The sequence below is a fragment of the Arachis stenosperma genome, chromosome 10 (genome assembly GCF_014773155.1).
Source record: "Arachis stenosperma cultivar V10309 chromosome 10, arast.V10309.gnm1.PFL2, whole genome shotgun sequence".
Lineage (NCBI taxonomy): Eukaryota > Viridiplantae > Streptophyta > Magnoliopsida > Fabales > Fabaceae > Arachis > Arachis stenosperma.
The window spans coordinates 132,329,971-132,347,130 of NC_080386.1; the positions used below are offsets into that span (position 1 = coordinate 132,329,971).

The 17,160-nt window shown below is 36.0% G+C and overlaps 4 protein-coding genes across 6 annotated transcripts; 1 reads left to right on the plus strand and 3 right to left on the minus strand.

Annotated features, from left to right (window-relative positions):
* The first annotated feature begins 446 nt into the window (after positions 1–446).
* LOC130957901 (putative pentatricopeptide repeat-containing protein At1g56570) lies at positions 447–3,697 on the plus strand. The gene is made up of 2 exons (XM_057884743.1): positions 447–1,478; positions 1,884–3,697. Exons 1-2 carry the CDS (start codon positions 864–866, stop codon positions 3,093–3,095), a joined length of 1,827 nt encoding a protein of 608 aa, XP_057740726.1. The 5' UTR covers positions 447–863; the 3' UTR covers positions 3,096–3,697.
* A 144-nt stretch (positions 3,698–3,841) lies between these two features.
* On the minus strand, positions 3,842–7,718 carry LOC130954750 (GPI mannosyltransferase 1-like). Of its 3 annotated transcripts, none has more exons than XM_057881513.1 (5): positions 7,446–7,718; positions 6,434–6,706; positions 5,699–5,881; positions 4,499–5,028; positions 3,842–4,219 (listed from the first exon to the last, which is right to left on the minus strand). In XM_057881513.1, exons 2-5 carry the CDS (start codon positions 6,702–6,704, stop codon positions 3,905–3,907), a joined length of 1,299 nt encoding a protein of 432 aa, XP_057737496.1. In that variant the 5' UTR covers positions 6,705–6,706; positions 7,446–7,718; the 3' UTR covers positions 3,842–3,904. The 3 variants fall into 3 exon arrangements, with proteins under 3 accessions (XP_057737496.1, XP_057737497.1, XP_057737495.1); XM_057881514.1 differs by having other exon boundaries at positions 3,843–4,219; positions 6,434–6,580; XM_057881512.1 differs by having other exon boundaries at positions 3,843–4,219; positions 6,434–6,723.
* Positions 7,719–10,465: 2,747 nt separating this feature from the next.
* On the minus strand, positions 10,466–11,398 carry LOC130958144 (signaling peptide TAXIMIN 1-like). The gene is made up of 2 exons (XM_057885075.1): positions 11,227–11,398; positions 10,466–10,800 (listed from the first exon to the last, which is right to left on the minus strand). The coding sequence occupies exons 1-2, from the start codon at positions 11,319–11,321 to the stop codon at positions 10,677–10,679; spliced, it is 219 nt and encodes a 72-aa protein (XP_057741058.1). The 5' UTR covers positions 11,322–11,398; the 3' UTR covers positions 10,466–10,676.
* Positions 11,399–13,854: 2,456 nt separating this feature from the next.
* Positions 13,855–17,160, minus strand: LOC130954147 (THO complex subunit 7A-like). Its single transcript, XM_057880883.1, has 2 exons — positions 16,544–17,160; positions 13,855–14,182 (listed from the first exon to the last, which is right to left on the minus strand). Exons 1-2 carry the CDS (start codon positions 17,135–17,137, stop codon positions 14,048–14,050), a joined length of 729 nt encoding a protein of 242 aa, XP_057736866.1. The 5' UTR covers positions 17,138–17,160; the 3' UTR covers positions 13,855–14,047.

The window sequence follows — 17,160 nt, forward strand, 5'->3', positions numbered from 1 at the left end:
GTGACCTCGCGTGGTGCTGCTGTAGTGCTCCAGAGTTAATTTTGAGTAATGCTACACATCCAAGTCATTTTATGAACCAAGTCCAACTAAGTTAAACAATAAGATTTAGAATAATACTAGCCATAACTGATTTTTGTTATGTTAAACTAACTTTGTTGGGCTTGGTTAACAAAAAGACTCAGAGAAAAAGATCCTCTAAAAGTGATAAAGTAATGCTTTAATTACCTTTGAATTTGTAATATTTATTATCTGTGAGCCCCATTATCTTAATTCAATGGTGATTAATGATGTATTTTTTTTTTCCTCTAAAGTGACAATACAACTTTAGAGGATTCAGATCCAAAGACTTGGATGTGTATCATTATTCTTTAATTTTTCGCCATCAATGATCTTTACAGAACCTGGTTTAGGATAACAAGTGGTCATTCCTACAATGTAACCGGACTCATTTCCTGCATTATCCCCAGTTCCATAATTTGCCATTGAGGTACATGTAACCCTTCCACCCTGCACAAATCTCAGAACACAAGCTACACAACAATATACATTTAACTTCTTGATCAAGACATATATCAGCTTTCAAATTGCAAAACAAGGCCAAATTGTGCTTGACCAAAATATTTTTCACCTATGATCCTAACTTGAAAATATCACACCGGATGATGAACAAAAAACAGAATTTAGAGGAAAGAATCATTGTTCTTTACAGGTTGAAATAACAACTTTTCATATGAAGTCATGGCACTAGAAAGTAATTTCCACTGATTCCACCTGAATGAAGAAATGAAGAACTTTTTCTATCATCTTATGCTGAAAAAATAAACAACTTTTTCTATGGTCACTCTTCATAAACAAGGACGAAGATGATGACTGGTACTAGGAAGTTACTGTCCCCAACCCATTTCCGGCCCATCCCCACCATTGTCCATAACTCTCTTGCCGATGACACCCAATTGAATTCTATTGCACCGTTTTGCCCCAAAGACATTTCCGGTTTAGCCACTGATCTCATCAAATCATATTTTGATAAGGGGTCCATTGAAGAAGCACGCATGCTGTTTGATGAAATGTCACATAGAGATGTTGTCACTTGGACTGCTATGATTACTGGCTACAATTCTTGCAACCACCATGGTCGTGCGTGGAGCGTGTTCTGTGAGATGTTGAGATACGGGACGCGGTCTAATGAGTTCACCTTGTCTGCAGTTTTGAAGACATGTAAGGGGCTGAGTGCGCTTTTGTGTGGGAAGTTGGTTCATGGGTTGGCTATAAAGAATGGTACTCAAGGGTCATCCATATATGTTGATAATGCACTAATGGATGTGTATGCCACTTGCTGTAGTAGCATGGACAGTGCAAGAATGGTTTTTGAGAGTATCCTTAACAAGAATGCTGTCTCATGGACAACTTTGATAACTGGATATACTCATAGAGGAGATGCTTATGGTGGCCTTCGAGCTTTCCGCCAAATGCTTCTGGTAGGTTCCCACTTTTCTTCAACTTTTCTGGTTCCAAATCCATGTTTGTTTTACTCAAAACGATGGGTCTCATAGCAGCAAAGAAAAACAATAGAGAACACATTTTTTTTTCTTTTCAACAAAATGTTAAATTGTGTATTCATATAATGGATGCTGTGAGATTTCTACCACTTTGTTCCATCCTACAAAACTCATGTATTCTGTTAAGATTAAGGCTCCTCTAAGGTGATAAACTAAGGAGGTAACCACAATCATTAACCATTTATTGATTAAGGGTAGGTAACCTCTAATTTTCTCATTTGCGAGATAAACTCACCTTAGAGGAACTTCAAGGAAAACATCAAAATTCTTGGTAGAGACTAGCTCAGTATAATGGGGTTTTCATATTTCCTTGGTGATAAACAGGAGGAAGGAGAGCTGAGCCCCTTCAGCTTTTCAATTGCTGTTAGAGCTTGTGCATCTACTGGCTTGGGTAATTTGGGCAAGCAAGTACATGCTGCAGTGATTAATCATGGATTTGAGTCCAATCTTCCTGTCATGAATTCTATCCTGGACATGTATTTCAAGTCTTGTTCAGCATGCGAGGCAAAGCAATTATTCTTTGAAATGAATCAGAAAGATACTATCACATGGAATACCTTGATAGCTGGTTTTGAGACATTGGATCCTGAACAATCATTCTGCATCTTTTCTCAAATGGTATCTGAAGGTTTTAGTCCAAATTGCTTCACATTCACCAGTGTGGTAGCTGCATGTGGTAACTTAGCGTTTCTGTATTGTGGGCAGCAGCTTCATGGGGGAATTTTTCGTAGAGGCTTCAATAACAACTTGGCATTATCCAATGCCCTTATTGACATGTATGGAAAGTGTGGAAACATAACAGATTCACATAAAATATTTAGCCAAATGCCATGCAAAAATTTGGTCTCCTGGACTTCCATGCTGATTGGATACGGGGCTCATGGGCATGGAAAAGAAGCTACTAAATTATTCAATGAGATGGTCAGATCAGGTATCAAACCTGATAGGATAGTGTTCATGGCAGTTCTGAGTGCTTGTAGCCATGCCGGACTAGTGGATGAGGGCCTGAGATATTTTAGACTATTGACAAGATTTTATAATGTTGCACCCGATCAAGAGATATATGGATGTGTAGTCGATCTGCTTGGGCGTGCTGGTAGAGTAAAGGAAGCTTATCAACTAATAGAGAATATGCCTTTTAAGCCGGATGAATCTATATGGGTTGCCCTTCTTGGGGCTTGTAAAGCTCATAAACAACGAAGTATAGGCAAACTGGCAGCTTCAAGGGTGTTGGAAATGAAGCCAAATAGGGCTGGAACTTATGTGCTTTTATCAAATTTTTTTGCTGCTGAAGGTAACTGGACTGGTGCTGCCTGCTTAAGGAAGCTTATGAGAGGTATTAAAAATAAGAAAGAGGCAGGGATGAGCTGGATTGAATTGAAAAACCAGGTTTACAGTTTTGTTGTTGGAGGTGAATTTGTTTCTTCAAACGAGCAGATTGTTGAAGTTTTGGAAGTATTGATTACGCATATGAAAGATTTTGGATATACACTTGACTTAGATTGCTTTGTACATGACCAAGAAAATGAGGTTTGAACACAAGCCATATGGTTAATATGTCATTGCCGAATGCTCAGCTGTTCATAGCAGCTCATTTGGTTCAATTCTTGCTATCTCAATCAACTTGTTCATAAGAAACCGGAAAGAGTCCAGCATTTTACATGTTTTAGCAGAGAGAGTTGCTTCGATTAGTTCAGAAAATAGAAATCAACAGAAAATTAATTGAAAGAAGAGCAGGTTATCTTTTGATTAAGTTCTGTTCTTTCTTGCTCTCAGGGACACAAGAATAATTTATTAGAAGAGAGAAGACAAAAGTAGGAAGATGTGGAATCTTTCCAACAGCAAACAAAACGAAAATTGTTTCCTTTCTTGCGTTGCTAAGTTGCTAACAAGCCAGGGTCCTAAGCTCTACAAATGCTACAGACTAAAGAGGAAGGCAAATAATGGCAATGAATTTTGCATGAGATTTGTGAGCTTAGTCTGCTTAGATGTTTGTATACTTAGAATCAAATGATATTTGATGCTGATCAAGAAAGATGAAAGAGGTAGTTATTACTGAATAGGGATGACTGTTTCATTCTGATTGTGATTTGATGGGGAAATGAAATTAGGAATCACACTCCTTGTTTTATGCCATTCATACATGTATTCAATGGGTGAAAAATACCCTTCTTGTTACGTGCATATTGCACATATTGTGATTTTTTTTAGCTATTGTTATTAATTTTTTATACTGGATTACCTCCCCTCCAAATCTAATGAAGTTCAATTACTGAAGCAAAACCGAGATAACGAAAGCAATAACAATAAGAATTTTTAATGACAGATGACACTTAGAAAGTCACTCATTCAAGTTTAGCAACATTTTTGGACTTGACATCCTCCAAACCTAGGAAAAATGAAGAAAATCTATGGTGGCGAATAACCAATGTAAGGATGAAAACATTAGCTGCATGAAACACTAAGCTTGCCACCCAAAGCTCTATGAATACATTTTTACCCTTGAACTCAAGCAGATAACCCCACATTAGCCAATGGACCTGAGCTCCCATCCATGAAAGAATGCAAAGCATGCCATCCCATTTAAGCTTCATTTTGCTCCATGGTAATATCAGAGGCAACAAGCAAAAGAACCATACAAAATACTGTGCAGTTATCACCTGCAAAATAAAAAAGCATTTATTAGTGCACTCATGGTCTTGAGCATTAACTTAATTACTCTAAACTAGAATAAAATAGCACAATATTCTTTCAAATATTATTTATTTTTAGATATTATCGCTTGCAAATTGCAAAAGGTATATTAATTTTATGATTTGAGTGTACAACATAGTTCCCAATATAGACAAAGTTGTGCATCATATAAAGAATCTAATATACCAAAGTCCTTACAAACAATTAAATGGGAATAAGAACTAGTGGAAAATTTAAGTGCAAACCTTGTTGAATGCTACAAATGCTACAGTCTGAGCAAATAGACAGAATGGCAAATCCTTTGCAAAACAGAAAATAAGAACCAGCTGCACCATGAACTGCGGCAAAAATGAGATAAGCTTCTCCACCACTGAAATATCATAACCATAGTGAAGATAGATGTGATAGAAATAGATGGAGAAGTTGTGCCTTGGGTCTGTTCTAGTAAGGTGGTATAGTAGTGCCTCATGTAGGAATTCCCATCCATATAAATAATAGGACAAACCAGTAAATAAGAAGAAAACCGCTGCCGAAACCAGTCCAAACATCAGCCTCTTCCTTGTAAATATGCATTTTAAGAGATTATGTAAGGAACACAAGCTCCCATCATTGAGTCTTTCTGCTTGAGCAGCAGTCCAGTTCTTTAGGATAGGTTTCCGATCAGATGGGAAGAAATTTGGATCAAGAACCAGGACAATAGGGATGGCATAAATTATGGGATAGATCCTGAAATGGACAATAAGTCCATACCAAAATGCTGACTGCAACAGATTACCTGTAAAATGTGAGAGGAAAAAGATAAGGCACAAAAGCATACAATGAAGTCTTCAAAAGACATGCAAATATCAAATATTGTATACCTTTTACAAAAATATGTTGCTTTGAAGCATCAACAGAATTTGAACTTAACAATAAAAAATGCAAGGCTCTAACATAAATTATCAACAGAGGAAAGGCAAAAGTCGAATTAAAACGTAGCTAGAAGGCTGTTTTCTGATCCCCTATTCCACCAAATACAACATCAATTATATACTGCAGTTTATTTAGCTTTCAGAATGATTGGAAGGAGATATTTAAAATCGAACAGGGTCAAAAAGTGAAGATTATTATTATCATTGTCCATTTAAAAAAATAAAAATCAGGCTTTTTACTATACATGTTGAAAAATTGACTTACTATTTTATTTATATTTCTTTTTTTTTATTGATTCTTGTCATTTTATTGAAAGTTAGGGTCAAAATATTTGTGAAGAGTCACCGAAACGCAGAATGTAAAACCTATTTGTGAAAACTGATTTTTCTTATATCAAGATAAATGGCCAAAATATAGCTACCAGTGGATCAAACATAATAGCCACATGTTAGAACATAGAAAGGATTACAGATTAAAAGATTGACAATCTATACTCATTACACTATTTACATCATAGAGAAGTAGAACTGTACCTTTCATAAGACAGATAATTATCCACAATATCATGGCACAAACAACAGGTTCACAGTTCCCACGTGTCCCTATGGTGAAAGTAAATGGATTGAAGAGCCATGTCATGACACAATAGTTGCAGAGTTTTCTGGGTACCTTCCTCTGCTGTAGAATAAAATGGATAAAATATCCCACCAGCAAATCTGCATTTTAGACATGATATTTATGGTTAGGTATAACGTTTGGAAAATTATTCAACACAGGATTTCTATAAAGAAAGTTAATCTAGACTCAATTTAAAGTAGTTAATTACAAACGTTAAAATAAGGGCAATACCAGGACTGGCTCAGAGATAGGAAGAAACTAGAAAGTAAAAAAAAAGGTGTAAAATTGTTATTGTTTATTCATTTCAGGGATCTGACATTCTCTACAAAAGAATAACCAAATGACAAAACATCTCTTCTTTCAACCTTATCCTTTCTATTTATTTATACTAAATCCTAACTAAGCATTTATAACTAAGAGGGGCCTAAAAAGGAAATTTCTCATAATTGTGACTCCAACATTGTAATAACCATATTTCTGATGCAATAAGCTATAAGATATAGTTCCATCTCTATTTTGAAAGAATTAATTTTTATTTTTCTACTTCCTATAAAAGGAAAAATTGGCTGAACAAAAAAAGAATCTATGTTAAACATCATCTAATATACACTACACAAGACATAATTATCTGCACAAAACTAAATCCATACCTGAAGCTGAGAAGATAAACTTTCCCCAAGATCGATGGATTAATGAATTAGGAATGAGAAGAAATGCAAGCAAGGGGGAATAGCGATATGTGGTCCTCTTATAAGGGGAATCACCCGAAGCCATTAAAGACGCAGCATCAGAAAATACTAGGTAATCAACATCGGTATAATTAACCTCCATATGAGCATCTTGCCACTCTCCATATATAATTAAAATAACACGAAAAATGGCAGAGAATAGAAGCAGTGACGTAAAATCCAATGATCGCATAGCTGAAAGATTAATCATGCTGACAAATTAAAAAAAGATGGTCAATAGTAACACAGTTAATCAACTATACATCTTCAAGTACACATAAGGTTGCCTCAGATATCTTAGCAACAAGCTGAAAACATTGACTTCGCCATTATCATTATGGCCACAGTGGATTTTAATAGAAGATGCTACCTTTGTCTCTTCCAGATGATTTATCATTTCTTGTAGCACTGTGGGATCCAATTAGTATAACTAGTAATTCAATCAGTTCAAATTTGTCATGATTTGATTTTTTTCAGTTTTGTTAATCAAGATTGTTGGTTTAAATTTAACTACTATCACCTTAAGGATCAATGGACCTAACATCGCGACCTATGACACCAGTAATGGGAGCAGCCCTTGTATTAGAAGCTAATCAGAGATACTATACGGAAATAAAGTTGCACCTTGCTAACAGCTATAACTTTAGAACTAGTGGTAATAACTCATTCCAAAGTGCTTGTTCAAAGTTGCACCCTTGCTAACCACTATTGCTTTCTATTGGCATCAGAGTGCTCTTAAACTTGCAGTCTTCTGTCATAGTTAATCGGCAATTGGAATAAAGCAATGTAGCTTAAAGTTCATATATATCCAAACACACCCAGGCATTTTATCAAATAGTTAAGGTGCAATTAAGAAACAACTTTAAGATGAGAAATTGAGAATAGAGAAATGAAAAAGACAATTCAGTTTAGAATGTTATGTAACTGGGATTACCTGAGAATCTCAATAGATTGCTATGGCAAATATGAGGATCCAGAGGAGCCTTTGGGTTGGGTCTGCTACTTCACCGTCAACGAAGAGGAACGGAGGCACCAAAGCGCGACATTAGCGACGGCAACCTGGCGTCTTCGGACAAGGCAACGACAACCCAGCAACGGCGGAGCTTTCACTCCGGCAACGACGGCATCTTCGAGTCAACGGCAGCGAAGAGGAACGGGTGGGACGAAGCTGAAGGGGCCTTAGGGGTTACACAGGGAACCAGTAAGGGTGGGTCGGGTTTCAGGGTATATGGTTTCGGTCGGGTTCTGGTTGTTCGAGTCGGGTAATCCATTGCTGGCCCAAGGACAAGCCCAAAACAAAAAATAAAATAAAAAACCAGAAAACAACGATTAATGATTTAGAATTAGAACTGCTCAAAGAAATAACCATAAAACTAAAAAAAACCAAAAAAAAAAAACCATAAAACTAAAAAAAAGTTAAACTTGTTCACGCGTGTTTTCTTTACTTAGATATGTTTTAATAAAAAATAGGGTAAATACCATTTCTGGCCCCTGAACATTTTAAAGTGAGACATATCGCACTTTTATCATCCAGAAATCTCAACCAGATCCTCAACCATTAATATAAGTGGACAAATCGACCCCTGTGACCGGTTGCCAACAGGTTGTCTGGATGACGTGTCAGGTGGAGGCTGAGTTGTCAACTCCAGATGCCACGTGTAAGTAGAAGTTGTTGCAGGGACTCAAAACCCCCTCCCTGCAACTGAAACGGCGTCGTTGCATTGAGTTAACTCAAATGCAACCTACTCCCTGACCCAATCTCTCTGTCTCTGAAAAAACAAAAATCAGCCTTCATGAGCTCCTCCGACCTCTCCTCTCTCTGGCTCCCTCCGCCACAATCCGCCGCCTCCACCTCCACCTCCGCAGCACCACCACCACAGCAACAACAACCACCTCCTCCGCCGCCGTTCAACCAGGAAACCCTTCAGCACCTCCTCCCTTCCATTTTGCCGGCTTCCTCCCTCTTCTCCAGCTCAACAGCCTCCTTCACCACAGAAGCTTCCAAATCCGAATAAATCCGAATGATCTGAATCTCCGCCTCCGCCACCACCGGACTTCACGTTGGAAGCCGACAAGATCACGCCGGAAGTAAAAGACAGTATTCCATCCTCAATGCTGCTCCGCGAAGTAGAAGGGTCGTTGAGCCACAACGAAGAAGGATCGTTCTCTCCTTGATCACAACGCAGCTTCATGCACTTGTGGTGAAGCTTGGGGTTTCTGGGTGTGTTAGAGTCTGCAATGCTTATATGGGGTTGAAGACTGTGGTGTCTTGGACTGTGGTCTTGGAAGGTGTGGTGAAAGGGGAGGGTTTGGAGAATGGGCGGAAGGTGTTCGATGAAATGCCAGAGAGGAATGAGGTTGCTTGGACTGTGATGATTGTGGGGTATGTTGAGAATGGGATGACTAGGGAGGCTTTTGAGCTTTTGAGGGAAATGATTTTTGGGTGTGGGTTTGTGTTGAATGATGTGAGCCTTTGTTCGATTCTTTCGGCTTGTTCGCAGTCTGGGGATGTGAGCTTGGGGAGGTGGGTTCATGGGTATGCTGTGAAGGAAATTGGGTGGGATGTGGGTGTCATGGTGGGGACTGGGTTGGTTGACATGTATGCAAAGTGTAGTGGCGTGGAATGCCATGATTGGTGGGTTGGCCATGCATGGGAAGGGAAAGGATGTGGTGGATATGTTTGATTCCATGATCGGAGAAGGAGTGAGCCCTGATGCAAATAGTTTGGGAAGGGAAAAGATGTGGTGGAGGAGTGCTGGGGAGGGGTGGTGAGTGGAGGGTGTTGCCGGTGGGGATGAGAACAGTTTGGGCAGGGAGGGGGTTTTTAGTCCCTGCAACAACTTCTTCTTACACGTGGCACCTGGAGTTGACAACTCAGCCTCCACCTGACACGTCATCCAAGCAACCTATTGGCAACCGGTCACAGGGGTCGATTTGTCCACTTATGTTGATGGTTGAGGACCTGGTTGAGGTTTCTGGATGATAAAGGTGCGACATGTCTCAAGTTAAAATGCTCAGGGGTCGGAAAGGGTATTTACCCTAAAAAATAAAAAATATTTTTTTTAAGAGATTTGAACATACTCAAATACAATTATGTCTGTGTGTCTAATATTATTTTTAATTTATATTTTTTATATAAATTTAAAAATAATATATATTATTATTTATTAATACAAAAGATTATCTTATATTATTTATATAATTAAAAAAGACATTAAAATATTTTAAAACAATTATGGTGAACTAAGTTCTATTTTGATGAAAGGAACTTTTGATGAATTTTCGAAATATAGAAACTCAAGTACAATTAAATTAATTTTATGTGAAGTTGATAGTTGAGAGCTGTTAGATGACAATTTAGTTAAATCTATTAAATTATTTAGCTATTACTTCACATGAAGTTAACTACACATGAATTTTCACTCATAAAAATGGCTTTTTCCATGCCTAAGTGAATCATACCACTTCATTTATTCTTGCAAAAGATTCCTTAGAAATGTTCGTTACTATTGAATATTGATTGACTGAGGATGTAAATGATGATGCTGAACTTTGAACTTTAAGTTGTACATTGATTATTTGGATTGTGGTTAGTAATTTGTTTTTGTGTAGTAGGTCAAATTAATTTGATTCTTAAGAATGGGAGAAATTTGTTATTCTAAGTGGGTTTTGGTTGATGAGATATTACATCTTATGGTGTGTCACCATTGTTTTCTACTACCATTTGTACTAGATAAGTTTTTATAAAATTCATTTAATATTTAACTAATTTAGGTTGGTCGAGTGATCAGTTCCGCAATAAATTAATTCTTGACATATCGGGTTAATTAGGGAATATCGTAGGCAATTAAAAAAACATTTATTTAACTTTAAAAATCCTAATATATCTCTTGAACTTTGCATTTTTCTTACTTAGAATATTACTATAGTAGTCATGTGCTGATGTTGTTAACAGAAAATTAATAATTATTTGTGTGATATAGTTGCATGCTGAAAAATAGACAAGTGAATGGACACAATATTGTAGTCTTTAAATACAAATAATTTTCTTTAGTTCTTGCCAAAGAAAGACAACAAAAAACTTAGAGGTGAACCACTCCATCACTACGGTGGATTGCTATCATATTCATCACTACTTCAAAGACTTCATATGATACTAATATCTCTAACATGGAATCTTAGAGGTGAACCACTCCATGACTGAAAATGGAACCTTGATCAAAGCCAGACCAATCTCAACTATGAGGGTCACACAAAGGCAACATGGACATATGCATGTCAAAGTCAACCTGAAAACAATTCAATTTCATCAACCTCTGAAAAGAAACAACCCTCTACCAAAAATTATCCATTTACCTTTAAAAGCTACACACCAATTTATATATTCAACACAATTCATATTTTAAACGAATCTAATAATTGGATAATTAGTAAGTAATTAGTTAATTGGGATTATTCATGAAATAATATTAAAAACATTATACTAGTTACTTTCTCATATTCTTTATACAATTCTCACCTACTAAACATTAATAATTACCACGACTCCACTGACTTGACTCGATTTGACTGAAGTTGCATGACTCGACTCAATTAAGGGACCAAGTTCTTTACCATCTTAATTAATTTTACATCTATTATTTTTTTGTAAAATCGATAATATATATTTATCTATTGTAGATGGTATAGAAAAAAAAAAAGTCAAAAACACTTACCCAACGATCCAAACAATGATACCCACAAGGGAGATTAGAAGAGAAGCGAAGGCAAAAGGTAGGCCTAACAGAAACCCAATAGGCCTGCAACACATTATATATGGCTTTGATAAATGCTAATGCCATTTGTTTTAGTGCTTATTGCCTTATATATCTGAAGTTTGCTACTACCTCCTATATATGTTAATTTCTGAGAAGGCAAATACAATATAAATTATAAACTACAACATTGACGGTGGAGCACAATTATAAATGAGAAAGTCTAGAGGTCAGCAGATTTTGTGGTTTTTAGCTATCAATTAGTCATCAATGATGTTTTTAATGGTGTGAAATTGTATTTAATGATGTAGAATCGTTCAATTTTCTTTTGATAGTTAAATACTGACTAAAATTTAACAAAAGTGCTAACCCCTAACATTCCTTATTATAAATATTTTTAGAAGAGATTAATCAACTTTCTTAGTAGTTTCTTTTTATTGTCCACATGTCATGTTATATGATATTGTAACATAAAAATTATGCAAGTGGGATACTTTACTAATATATTGATCTTGATAAATGATTAGATATTAAATAAATAAATAAATTGTTTTGAATTTTTAATACTAGAAATCTGACAATTAGATTCTTATAAAAGCCACACAAACACGTAGATATTTTCGCCGGTTACCAAACCAAGTTGATTACCAATAATATGATTTCACGTTGATTAATGCGTCTTTCTACGTGATTAACAGACCTTCCTCCTTGCATACGAGTAAACGACACTTGCTTGTAGATATGGATAAAGATTTAATTATAATTTTATAAAAAAAAAATTATCCTTTCTAGTCAGTTAAATGTTGCAAAGGCAAAGCCGATTGAGTAAGGCCATGTAATATCTATGTTGTCCATGCTGAGTTTGAATTATTGAATATGATGCAATGTTTGTTAACCTACTCTTTGGTGATGCTAATCATCATATACGTCAAATAAGGAACACCAAAGGAGGTAATGCTCACTTTGACCATTTTGACGACCAAAATCTACAAAGCCTAAAATTACATAGTGCAACAATATATTCGGCTTATAAGTAATTTGGAAAAAAAAAATGACATAGCTATATATCAGAGAAATTTTCATGCATCATAAAAAAAAATTATGCAGACAATTAATTGTGTATTACAGCATTAATAAAAATATCTAATTTTCAAGCTCACTATTCAAAAGTCATCTAAACTTATAAATCTGATTGAATAATAGTACACAGAGCATCAAAATTAAACTCTATATCAGGGTACAAGTAGACTTTCCTATACTTATTGTAGATTGTCATATCCCGAACAAGCTAATACAAACCCACCCTTAGTGTTGGATGATAAATAATAAACAGAGAATAAATGCTAATTTAAATTGACAGCTAAATGGAATAAACAATCAATTATTACCAAGGTAGTAAACTCGTAGTTTTTACTTCGACTCGATGAGCTGGCATAAAATCGTAATTCGTAGAATCGTAAGACGAAACGTAAATATAACTCGTAAATTATACAAATATATATATATAAAAAATTATACCATAAAATTAATTCAATATAGTATATATATGAACATATCATTATATGTTTATCAGGATATGAATATGGCCAATTTATCATAACGCATTGTATGCAGAAACAGAGTTAATCATGGAAAACAAAATTTTATATATGTCATGTACATCGTGTATAACATCAAATGCATTATTAAATCATCCGTCAATATATATGGACATGAATACAAGAATATAATTTCAATATATCAACCAAAAGAGAATTTAATATAACATATTTTTAGAACATTAGAGTAGTAACGCAGAAGAACAATCATGAGGTATGACCTCCTGAGTAACTAAGAACACCACATATAAAAACAGAGCATAAAAGTGGAAAACAACACAACGACAGAATTAGCAAAGCGGTGATTCGGCGAGGCTTAGTGGGGACTAGAAAGACAGAAGCATTCACTGGAACAACATTGACGGTGACAAGCAGCAAGTTTTGGCGAGAGCAAAAGAGAAGGAAGAGATTAAGTCATCGAGAGATTGAGCGAAAACAAAAAAAAAAACCTCCCACAATTAAAATTCCAGGAGTCTAAAAGGGACAGAAATGGCACCTAGGGTTTCATCATTCTTCACCACTAATTGAGCTAAGAAACCATGCTTCTCCTCAATCTGCTTCCTTAGATGCTACACGACAAGAAATCTACGATTCTAGCAAGCCGGCGTTTTTGCTCGGCGATTCTGCATGAACGACTACTTTCCAGAACGAAGACTAGAATCGAGACGAGAGGAAGAGATAAAGTCGCAAAATCGTGCGATTCAGCGAGTTGAATCGCGATTTTGTCTACCTTGATTATTACAAGGATAAAGTCTTAATTATGGCAATTGAGACTTTTTCCTTGTAATTGTTGATTGTTTACTCTCTTTTATCTGTCAAATTAGCATTTCCTTAAACAAAAGAGAGATTAAAAGAAAGGGAAAAAACAAAACCAAGTGGTAGAAATTGTTAGGTTCGCTGTTGATATGAACACGAAAAATGAGTAGAGAGAAAAAATTTTCTATCCCGATTTCACTTCATTTGGTTTGTGATAAACTAACACTCACACTCATACACATAAAAGACCTACCTTCAGATGAAATCATTGAAATCAGAATGCAGTTTTACAAAGGTCCTAAGCATTAGCACAAATATATTGATAGTGAATTTATAAGTGGTTCCTAATCACCTTAGGGGGGAAAACTCCATGTTTGCTTCTTAAAGACTAGATGATGTTACAACAGCAAGATTGAGACCGAACCTAGTTACTGGTCAATTGTCATTGCTTCTGAACCTCCACTTCCATTCTCCATCCCATTCTTAAGTTCCTCGGTTGCTATTCTCATCTCCTCGACCAGATTCTTCTGCTCTTCCTCTATCGTGTTCTGCAACTCATCCACCTGAAGAAAGGTTAAGCAACAGCGACAGAATAAATGTTACTGTAAGTTGTTTTACATGCACAACATTTTCCTTTCCAAAATGCAGGATACAACATACAAGTACAAGCTGAAATATTAGATAGAATAAAGAAAAAAAAATAGATAAATGCAGTTTTCCTATCATTCTAAGCATCACACAACATATTCAGCAAGCATAAAGGTTTAAACATGGCACAAGATTTTAAGACATGAAAATCAGTGTTGTTTCATAAATTTAAAAAACAAATACTGTAGTCATAAATCTTGGCCTTTTAGAAGGATTGGCTTGTATTAAAATTGGCAACCTTTAATCGACATGTACCAAAAATATTAAGTACAGACTGGAAGAACAACTTCAGCAAAACAGAAGAAGAGAAAAGCAGAATATAAAACAATTTGTTTTGAAATTTTTTAACCAAAGAGTCTCAATGTCTGAATCACAATCACCATCGACATACTAATTCAACAGTTTCAATTTTACATCTGACAAAGGTGAGCATAACAGAGATATAAATCTCCTGCAACCATCAAAAGATAAAGATAATAGTTGTGTTAACAAGTATGACAATATAGTTTGGATAAAGTTGGAACTTTTTAATAATGTTGGACTTAGATGGGAGGCGCTTACATTTGCAAAATAGCACATGGTCACAATATGTTACTATAAAGAACGTAAGGAAATGACAAATATGGCATAACTCTTGCACATTTAATCCCAAATTTTAGACTAGCTTTATAAGATAAGAATAAGCATTTGTGTTGAGTTCCATTATCATCAGTGCAAAGAGAGAATGGATAGAAAGAAATGTACAATGTGAAGTGTGATTCACCCTTTTATAGGGGGATGACTAAAACTAATAACAAGTTAACTGGATCATTATAGAAGAAATGCTGAGAGAATGAATTACTACTAAGCACTAATTCACTAAACCCCCAAGTCTTACTCCTTAGGCAGGGTTGCCTATACGTATTACATGAGGCCATAGTTCCTTGTCATAAATCATATCTAATTAAACCCATTTAAGCTTAAATCTCTATCATAACATGAATTACTACATTGATAGTTTTTTTCTATTGGTTCTTGTTCTTGTACAGAGAACCTCTAGTGTTCCTATTTTGTCTATTTGTAATATTTGTTCTCCACTAAATAAAATCTCCTTGACATTACTAAGAAATAATAAAGAAGAAAAAGTGAGACATGCTTGAGTCCAACTTTTCATACTAGTATGCCACAGCTATTCCTCAGCACAAATGACTTATTCTGTTTATCTGCCTCTTTTAAAATAGCATTCTATATTTCTGTTTTTGCATTCTCTTTTACAAAAATGAGTTCTATTTCTAAAACCATTCAGACTGCACCAATAAGTAATGCCTCTATGCATTCCATGGCAAGCCTATCAATTGTAAATCATCATGCAATTTCAATCTATAAGAGTATTTAATTGAATGCCGTATGTGACCAAAGACCAATGGCAGCCAGATATTATGAACCTATACAATTTATGCATTTTTAGAGAGTTTAGTTTTACTTTGACATTATGATGCAGCCAGGACCAGGAGCATTTTTTCCCTTTTCGATAAAAAAAGATTTGTGTTGATCATAAGAAAGAAGATGAAAAAGAGATCCTCTATACAAGAACCAAAACATACAAAAAGAACTATGAACAAGCATAGCTTTCCAATTTCTCAATATATGAGCGAATATCCTCTAAATAGACTGTGTACTCTAAACGAACAAGAGGCCAAGCACTTGAACTCTATCTATCACAAAAGATGCTTGTCATAAAATGAAATTGAAGGTGCAAGAATTGCACTTCAACCACATACTCGAGTTGGCGGCATACATAAGGCAATGCCACAAGAATTTGGCCTCCTTCCCCTTTGTTATACCCATAAAGCTTCCAAAAGCCGAGGACATTATATAGAGGGTTGAAGAGAAGGTAAATAACGGAAGTGGGTGGGTAAGTGGAAGGGAAAGAAGGGTATGTGTGGGTGGAATACTGGAATTGACCTCCTAGCATAGGATCTAATAGAATCAAAATTTTAATCCCAAATTGGATTGAAATACTAGATGTTCCAATTTCCAAATGTACTTCACATGATTATACTAAACTAAACATGCTCTAGAGTAAATCACAAACGTTTAATTGAGTTTGGAACTATTCAATTAAACTACATGAAAGCCATAATTCATAGCATCTACATTTACCACACAGAAGCATAACAGATAAACACAAAAAGGCAACCCTAAACCACAAAATTGATTCAAATTCTACAAAAGAAAAACAACAGAGCAATGAGATAAAGCCATCAATGCATATATCATAAGCGAGAACCACTCACCACATGCAACAAAAGAGCGAATTGCTTCTTCCGAAGCTCCAACAATCTGGAACCAGCAGTATTCTCCATGTCCAACGCCATGATTTCTTTCTCCAACTGCGTAATGAGCTTCTGCGTCTCTGACCTTGGCGGTTGCTGAGCAATCAATTTCCTGATAGCCTCACACTCCTCTTTATGCCGTCTCTCAACTTTACTCTCTTCCAGAAGCTTCTTAAGATCTTCAATGTCGTTCTGCGCTATCAAGATCTGTCGATTCGTTTCGTCCTTGAGCTCGTTGAAATTCTCTTGCTCTCTGATATTTGCATCAACAATGGCTTTGCTCTTCAGAAGCGGGATCTCGAAAGTCGTGAGCTCCTGCAAGAACGCTCTCGCGAGCTTATCGCAGTCGCTGTAGTTGTCGGCGTCGTCCTTTTCAATCTCGGAGACGAAAGCGGTGAACTTCTTCTGAAGCTTCTTCAATGGAGGCTCGCCCCTCGTTGTTGTTGTGCGAGTGAGAAGCCTGTGTTTGATGATGACGTCATCTTCGGCGGGACCGAAGGCGTATGTGGCTGCAACTGCCTCTCCCCGCCCTGAAACCTTTCTCCCTTTCAGCATCTCAATTTCTTCACAAACCCACT